The 9837-nt window shown below is 34.0% G+C and overlaps 1 protein-coding gene across 1 annotated transcript in view; it reads left to right on the top strand.

Moving 5' to 3' along the window:
* Positions 1-7379: 7379 nt before the first annotated feature.
* The window catches only part of LOC106460165 (protein transport protein Sec61 subunit alpha), a 30353-nt gene continuing 27895 nt past the window's right edge, over positions 7380-9837 (top strand). Inside the window, exon 1 of the mRNA XM_013919851.2 lies at positions 7380-7490. Within this exon, the coding sequence (XP_013775305.1) occupies positions 7484-7490 (7 nt within the window). The 5' untranslated portion in view covers positions 7380-7483. The remainder of the gene's footprint in view (positions 7491-9837) is intronic.

Here is a 9837-nt window from a genome sequence, read left to right as displayed (position 1 = left end):
GTTGTTGTAGTTGTATACCAATACATATGTTTATTCTTTGTTGTACATTTGTTATTTAATTTGAATAAGTTCAGTGTGGTGGTTGGCTGGAAAAATGCAAATGCAGCAGTAAAACTGTTGAAAAACATGTAACATTCAACTGAACGCATATGCTTAAAATTTATTCTTCATAAATAGACATAAAACAAATTAAGAAACAAGATTAGTAAAAATTGTTAATTTAAAAAGGGGGAATAGGGATCGTGAAAAAAGTACAGAAGACAAGTTGAATCAAAATGCAAATATTATATTTTCAAGCCTACAATTAGTGACTCTAAAAAAAGTAAACAAACAAGGCTGGAAATAATGTCCTCATTATTTTCCCAAGGTACAAATCCGTATGTTGACTCTACTAAAATTCATAAATAATAAGTACTGTAGATATGGAGTAATTTTGACTCTATATTATTAATTATTCTACGATTCATATTGTTTTTTGTAAAATATTTCAACATCTGAAATACCAAAGAAGTGATTATGTTTAATCATATGTTCAAATATATGAGAAGGAGCTTGTTGAAAGTCGTCGAATAGTTTCACTATCAAAGAACTATTACAGTCTTTACATTGAATTTGATACACTGATCCTACATTTTTGACGAGCACATTATATATCTGTTGTATTAAATGATCTACATTTACCAGCAAACTCCATAGATTGGTTTGTTTGTTTGTTTTTGAATTTCGTGCAAAGCTACACGATGGCTATCTGCGCTAGCCATCCCTAATTTTGCAGTGTAAGACTAGAGGGAAGGCAGCTAGTCATCACCACCCACCGCCAACTCTTGGGCTACTCTTTTACCAACGAATAGTGGGATTGACCGTCACATTATAACGCCCCCACGGCTGAAAGGGCGAGCATGTTTGGTGGGGATTCGAACCCGCGACCCGCAGATTGCGAGTCGTGTGCCCTAACCACCTGGCCATGCCGGGCCACCCATAGATTGGAGAACTGTAGACATTAGTATTAGGCCTAATGTATTTTATAACACTACGTTCGTTATTCAGTCCCTTAGTGATATTCACTAAGAAAAAGACTCTTTAAATAGCATTTCAACCACCCGTTGTCAGCCATATCCATTGCCGACGGCAGGTTTCCCTCAATACAAAACTCATCGGGCCGGTTAGGATACAACGAAATACTATACACACAAGCCATTTGTTAAAACAACAATTGTTATAAATAGTATACTGTTGGCTAGATATTGTTGAAAACCGTGTGCTCTCGATATTTCTAGAATTATGGTTCTATCCCTGAATAATATTTGGTACTTAAGTCATAAGACGCAGTTGCAGCAACGGGTTTTAATCGTGCGCGCAAGGAATGGGAAGGGTTTAGGTTAGTGAGAGGGTCGAGCTGTCCCCTTAACTATAAACTTTTGCATTCGTGTAAATTGTAATGGTCTCGTTCATCGTTATTTTTGCATTGTTCTTGATTGAACGGTAACAAATAATTTGAATGATAAACGATAGAGAAAAAATTCCGACGTTTTGCAACCCGCAAGCAGTAATAGTTAAAGTGAAATGATCGGTTCAAGGCCATTTAATACCACTTCATGTTTCACAAACACACACTAGGAGGTGGTCTCCTGTGAAGAGCTTTTCACGTTCAACTTAAAGCTTGTGTAAGGTAAAAAGGTTCTTCGTCATTCTTAACCTCTATATCAAATAGAAAAAAATAAAATAAATTTTAAAAAGCAGAAAAATTACTGTTTTTGAGTTAGCAAATATGCAAGTTATGATACAAAAGAAAAAAGAATTATATCAGTTTCTTGAAGTCTCCCGGTGGGACAGCCGTAAGTTTACGGACTTATAGCCCTAAAATCCGGGGTTCGATTTCCCGCGGTGCACACAGTAGATAGTCCAATGTGGCTTTGTTCTAAAACCAACAGTTTTTTGAAACTCCGTGCATATTAATGGGAAATTATGCTGATATGAATGCTGTACAATGTGTGTTGTTCAGAGAAATAACTGGCTGAGGCAGATAAATCCAGCAGAGAATTGTTGGGTCTCCTCAATCCTGAAGACTGAGAAGCCTTTTACACATACTCATTGTCATTGACTATTTTACAAAGTTGATACATTGACACAGTCTGTAGCTGGTATGTTAGCAGATAATACAGTTTGGAACATTGGACTAGAAGTGTATTGGTCAAGGAGCTAATTCAACAGCCAATTATTCTCTAAGCTGTGTGGAGTTTAAGGGGTGGTGAAGCCGTGCACTTCACCTTATAAATTACTAAGCTCATACTTGCCAAGTTTGTTAATCCTGACTGAACTGACTAGGATGGGAACTTACCATATATCATGATGTTGTACAGGACAACTAAACAAAGGTCTACAAGCTGTTCACAAAATAATCTCATGTTTGGGCAGGAAATCCATCAACAACTCTGGAAGACCATCCAACGTCAGTAAAAAATGATATGATATAACAGTAAAGGAATGGAAGTTCCAGTGTGAAGACTAAGTCTGGATGTGGTACATGTCAGAAGCACAAAAAACAGTTTAGTTACAGCACAGATATGAGTTATGCAACAGTGCATGAAGCACATCATTAAGCTACATTTGTACATTACACAAGAACCTCTTATGCACTGACTTGATCAGGAATTTGTTGATAACTGTATGTTGTTTTCGGACAAAGCACAAGAAGATGGGCAATGTTATCAAACATTGGTGGGTCTACTATAACAATGAAAACCTCTGTCTTACAAGATGGTCCTCACGATTCAAATGTGCATTATAGGTATACTGATATCATGAAATACCTGTCAAATATCATTCTCTTGAGTAATAATCCTAGGGAACATAACAAAGCCGATAGTTTGATGAAACACTTACAGTATTTCCAATCGGAGCAAAAAGCAAGGAATCTTCTTTTTTTATTAAAATGCACTAAAATCATACAATGCGCTTTAGAAAATCACTCGTGAACAGTGTAAAAATATTCACCTTCCATTTCTTTTTTCATTGTTTTATATTATATTTAAAAGAGAACTCACAATCATTTTCTGAGCCCAAGCCTATTGAAGACTTGCTATGGTCCTGATTGCCACTTTTAAGTTCTGAAAAATTGCTTAGCTTTCTAGCCAATTTGTAGCAGAAATTCTGTCATACAAAGCTCACTGGACTCATCGACAGTACACTTGAACTGTATAAAACTTCTCCATGTGTAGAAAGGGAGTCGTATTCTTTATAGCACACAATGAAAATAGATTGTTATGGATCTAGGCGAAGTTTTAATGGATTTGCCTGTATTTATGTTCCTGTAATGCCGACTAAAGTGAGTGGATCGACTCGTTAATAGTAGAACAAAATTTTGTTAGTTTTACTACTGGTGTTAGCGGCCATATAGGACAGAAAATCATTTTTGATGTAGGCTGTTGTATTTAACCTAACTTTGTCTGAGTGTGTATTGATATATATACAAGAGCTTTCGTTGAAAAGTCTTACTTTTGCTGAATACTGCTGATGATTAATTATTCTGTGATGCCAGGAAAACGAGTTTAGTTTAACAGCTCATGTATAGCAGCATGTTTTAGCATCGTGCTATTGAGACATAGCAAGCAGAGATGGCCTGTTTAGATTACTCTGATAATAGTGTGTGCGTGTGAAAAATCGTGTGTAATATTGAGATGTGTGTATTAATAAATATATATATGTATGGCGTTGCACATTTGCATAGACATTACATAAAGTTCTTCATGAGTGTTGTATAACACAATTGAATCAGTTACACAAATAACACAACTTTCATACAACAGATGAATGAAAAAATAGGATTGGGTCTGAATGTTAAGACACTGAGGCATGAAGCTGATAATAATATTGTCCTGTAAAGCAATATTTCAAAATGCCCCTGATATGTTATTCACTGCTGTTGAATGAATGTTTTATTTTTGGCATTAAAATAATTGGCAAGTAGTGTATTTTCCTATAAAAGATCAAAGTAACAGCTGAGCTTACACTACAATTAGAAGAAACTTAGTTCATGTTATTTTCACTAGTAATATTTTGACTGGGAAGAATTAAAAAGTTCATGAGTTGGCAAAATGCTGTGTAGATGGTAAAATTCCCAAATAGTAGCTTTAATTATGAAAAATGAGATGTTAGTGTTAATAGATTTTCGTGGTCAGAAAGCAGAGGATAGCATCAGTGCAGTGGCTGGCCTTTTTTATTATTTGTGTTTGCAATTTCACCACCCATTTCTTTCTTGTTGGACCCGGGTCTGTTTTTGTTTTTAAAGCAGATAGTCAAGAGCACCCACCAAATTTTGAGCTATTCATGTTTAGGAATACTTTAGAGAGATTCAAAATACTTGAACAATACATCAGTTGTAAGGTATATAATATCTTTGAACGAAATATTTAGGTATAAATAGTGTCAAAACTTGCAGTTATGTTAGTCTATCCAAAACATCACTGTGAATTTGTTTGTATATTTCAGAATTATCGTGCAAAAATATATAGAGGACTATCTGTGCATACCCATACCTTATAAATTTGAACTATTAGCAACAAGTAAAAAGCACCCACCATTAATTCTTAAATTTCTCTTGTCTGAAGGAGTAATATGATTTGACTGTCACTGTTATAGCACTCCCCAGAGTATGGAGATAGTTTTTGTGGCAACAGGCAATGAAAGAATAGCCTTTGGTTTCACAGCCTGAGCACACTAACCACTATGCAATACTCAGCTCAATTTTGTTAACAATACATAAATTAAACAATGTTAAAATTCTAATTGGTCCACACAACTAGCCAGTTGTTCTTGCATCATGTTTCCAACCACCTATACTTTACCTTTCACTATGGAAGAAGATAATTATTTTAAAACATCGAACTGTCACTGACATCCCCGAGACTTCGGGTGCCAATCCTATATTTATTCTAGCAAAATAATAGCCAACAGATGAGGATAAATACTAGCTGATTTGTTGGAGGTTGAGGCTCTGGGCAAAGCCACGAATGGGTTGGAACTAAAGTATATTTATATACCACTACCACCACGGCTGACTGCTGACCAAACTTCTACCACAAAACCGTCAGGAAAGGTGACTACCATGACCACAACATTGGAAATGCTGTGTTGTCTAGTCTTCCCATAACACACTCACATCCCCACATCCGAGGTTACACTGACACTAGTGAGAAGGGAGCTGACAAAGGTCTTGAGACGTCAACTTAAAGCTGTGAAGTACCCCATCGAAGGCTACATGGTTATTAAACATCATTGGTGCCAAATGTGTACCCACCTTCAGTGAAGCCAATTTTTACCAATATTACCAAGACCCAAGAAGACCTTACCAGAGTTTAAATCTGGCTGGAAGTTTTCAGAAACCAGAAGAGTCAATCAACATCTTGGAAAAAAAAAAGATAGGGCAACGTTCATACAGCATTCAACACTATGAATACTAATGCCACTAAGGTCAACATAATGGCCTTGGAATCCATGTGAAATAAATAAAGAAGTAAGACTAACTGGTCTAAAATGTCCAGAATAATTATCATCACCTCCATTAAAAATAGGCATATCATTAGCGACTCCATTGCTGAGCCCATGCTTAATGTATATTGACCTACTGAAACTGTGATATTGAGACCTTTATCTCCTCATAGTGTTCAACAAAAACCCTGTAATCACCAACCTTACGAGCCCATCTCTGTTTTCATATTCTACTACTTAAAGCACACTTAAAATAACCCCTTCATCTTGATTTAACATGACACCTTTTCTCATTTTCTAATTCATCTTTAAACCAAATCCCCACGTTTCCTATAGTCTTTTGTTTGCCAGTCTACGGATTTATAGCGCTGAAAACCGGGTTTCAATACTCGTGGTTGGCACAGCAAGATTAGCCCATTGTGTAGTTTTGTACTTAACTACAAACAAGCAACCTATAGTGTTGCAACTCTCTCATTTTATCTGTCAAATTTAACATCTCAAACTTATGGCATTTATTCATGATTTTCTACATAATGTCCTTAATAAATCGATTATGTCAATCTTGACTTAAAAACAATTTGTTTTAAAGAACTTCCCAATTTAATACAACATCACGTATTAATTAATTATCCCAAGTAATAAATTTTGTACCATGGCTTAAAGGTTGGCTTTCTAAAAATTATGAACTAAAATTTAATTTTTTTTTACATCAGCATCTAACAAAGGACCCTATTTGAATATTAATAATCGCTCTTTCTCGAATGTTCTCTCACTTTAACATCATCATTAGTGGTTAACAATAAATTCAAAATGGCACACTTCTTGTTAGTTCTCTGAATATTTGATGTAGAAAACCATTTTGAATAATTTCAAGAGACCTCTCTTCCTCACTGTTTGACTCCATAAAATCCCAATCAGTGTTTTTGAAATTAAAATATTCCATAAGTTTTGCATTATTATATAACTTTCTCATTTTCTGTGATCAAGTGGCCTATAACAATTGCCAATTAAAAACTTTCTGCATTTAAAAATAGGCCGGGCATGGCCAGGTGGTTAGGGCGCTTGACTCGCAATTTGTTGGTCACGGGTTCGAATCCCCATCACACCAAACATGCTCGCCCTTTCAGCTGTGGGGGCGGTATAATGTAACGGTCAATCCCACTATTCGTTGGTAAAAGAATAGCCCAGACTTCCCTCTAGTCTTACACTGCTAAAGTAGGGACGGCTAGCGCTTGTGTAGCTTTACGCGAAATCCATAACAAACATTTGGAAACTCTGATTCAATTGTAGATTTAATCTCTTCACTATCCTTTTTTATGTCTTCAGTTCCAATAGGTTGCATTTCATCTCTTCTATAGAAAGTCACTCCACCTCATCTTTTTAAAAAGCCTATTATTATTAGATAACTTAAAACCTGGAATTTGTAAATAATTCCTATTATCAATGTTCGCCATATCTAACCAAGTTTTAATAATTCCCATTATTTCGTAGTATTCTATTTCAAATTTTGCCCTGAATTTATTCATTTTCCCCCTTAATATTTCTGTCACTACAGTAATAGCAAGTGAGTTTTTTTCTTCAATCTGTTATGTTTGTTTTTAAATGCGTGAAACTTATCTATAACACTATTATTTAGCTTGTTATGCTCAAAATCATCTCCTCTTGGTTTTAACTTCCCTATCAATTTTTATTAACATTTTCCGAAACACGCTCAATTTAACCAGTCTATAAGTTACTCTAGCTATGATGCATGTTCCAAATAAACATATAATAGCTTTTGTTTATCTTTTCTTTTTCTCCTTTTTTTTTTTCATTTTTTGGCTAAGTTTATAAAAAAATTTAACACCTAGCGATTAAATGGAATATCAGTTAAGCGGAAATTCGGTTTGATTGCTGACGTTATTTCCTTTTGTCACGTTGTCGGATTTGAGACTAGTTGCTGCTGGTTTATGGTAGCGAAAGATTATATTTAAAATCGATAAAAACTTCTATAGAAATGGGAAGTAAGTCAGATTATATTTAACAAGACGTATCTAAAAGTAAAACTACTATTTATCAATATTAAAACATATATTTTACAAAATTAATATGATTCGTTTGTGCATATGGTACTCGACTACAAATTACAATAATGAATTCAACTCTAACCCTAGTACTACTGCTAGTCCTATTTTACTATTAGTATTTATGTTACTAATCATTTTACTTTAGTACTAATTAAAATTATTATATTAGCTTTAATATCTGTAGTAACTCAGTAATCATATTTTCTATAATTTATTTAAAATCTTAAACACAGGGCGCGAGTTTTCATATGATGTATTTAACTTTTAAACTTTAGCCTTTAGCTCGGAACAACAGTCAAACAAAATTGAAAAGACACTACGATGCTTAGTCGTACGGTTACCGGGTTAATCACTCACGTTGGGTTAATATTCTAAACCACGATCTATTTAGTATCTCTATACATCGTATGACATTGCTTGATATATAGTACATGTCTATACGAATAATTTTAGTACAAATTTAGCGGTAGTTTCTTGAGTCTTAATAATAAGAATCAAACTAAATCATGCTTTAGTTAAGGCACTAAGCGGGTGTAAGTTCTAAGGGCTACTTAAGTTATTAGTAGTATTGATTTATGTGTTATTGAGCATTTTAGTTTTGTTCTGAACTATTATGATACTGCAAGATTAATAGAACTTTGAATTATGGATTATTTAATTTTTTGGAAATGTATAATTGTTTATTTTACTCAGTTATAAAAAATAGAATTTAAATGGTGAATAAATAATTTATAATAGTGAAATAAAACATTGTAAATACTTTTCAAATAGTTATTAATTGTTACTCAATTTTCTGATCAGAACATAAGAAAATTATATAGATGAGAACAAAACGAAATTTCAGAAGTAATTATAAAAAATAGATAAAAACTAATTCTTTAAAACAAAACTTAAAAACTACAGTCTGTTGTAAGTCGATACATAAAACCCAAACCCATTATGATTTGGTATCAGTATTACTGTTAACAGTATTTGGTACTAACATTAGTCCTTTCTCTCGCTTTCTATATATACACATACATACATGTATATATATATATATATTTATAAAAGAAAACTGGAATATCAGTACTTTTTTTTTTCCTTCTTTTACCAGTTTTGTGACTTCAGAGATCGCTTTTGAGGAAGCAATTTTACAGAGAATTTATAATAAAAAATATACAAGTACTAATAATGCTTGGAGATGGCTTGAATGGGTAATGAAGAAAAACTTTAATATAAGTTTAACATAACGGCATATGTACCTGTCATCATCAGGTACAAGTAGTTTACACTGACACGGATATATATATACAGTATGGAACAAAGAGGTCACATGACCAAATACTGTTGCATGACTTAAAAGAGATATCTTGGCACCCCAAGGTGTTGGTTTAGGGTAGGGTTGTTTGGTTCTTTGTTTAAAATTACTGTGTTTTTAATAGATATACTATGGTTTTTTTGAGTTGCAATGGTGGAAAACATGGGATATTTTTTATTGTGTTCTTTGAATCTGGTTTCCAATTTTCTTCCTGTTTCTCCGATGTAGAATTCTGGGCAGTTATTGCATGTTATTTTGTAAATGACATTGGTATTGTGTGATTCTAAATAATTTTTGTTTAGTAACGATTTTAATTTAGGGCCAGGTTTTTGAGAGAATTTGACATTGTCAGGAATATTGTGTTTAATGGCTAGTTTTCTCCAAGTGTGGATAATTCTTGAGCTGGTTTCAGGGACAAAAGGTAAACTGCAGTGTAATGTTCTGTTGTTGGGTTTGTTTGTATCAATTTTGTTCATAGGTTGAGTTTTGTTGTTAGAGTTTTTCAACAATAGCTGGTGGAAATTTATTAGTATGAATAAAGGAATGCTTTATGTGGTTGATTTCTTCATTTATGCAGGTTCCTTTTTTTACATGCAGATGTTACATATGGTGTGAGAGCCCGGGCAGGTTCCTTTTTTTAAAGATGTCTTGAATTTCAAATATACACTACACCAACTAAATTCAAAAGTCTTAATGGCTAGTTTTGCTGTTGTGTCACTCTTCACCAAAGTCCCTGCCAATGAAGCTTGCAGTATTGCACTTGACCTCTATATTAATGACCCCAACAAGTTAATCCACATCCCCAGCACTTTTTGCTTCCCTCTTAGAATTTACAACAACTAAAACCAACTTCATTTTCAACAATGAACATTTCCTTCAAGTAGATGGTTTAAGTATGGGCAATCCTATTTCACCCATTCTTACCAATATATTTATGACCCAGAGCAAAACATAAGCCATACATTCTGCGCTTCATCCCCCACT

This window comes from Limulus polyphemus, unplaced genomic scaffold (genome assembly GCF_000517525.1).
Source record: "Limulus polyphemus unplaced genomic scaffold, Limulus_polyphemus-2.1.2 Scaffold721, whole genome shotgun sequence".
NCBI lineage: Eukaryota > Metazoa > Arthropoda > Merostomata > Xiphosura > Limulidae > Limulus > Limulus polyphemus.
The sequence above is the reverse complement of the archived record's forward strand: the minus strand, read 5'-3'. Positions and strand labels throughout refer to the sequence as shown.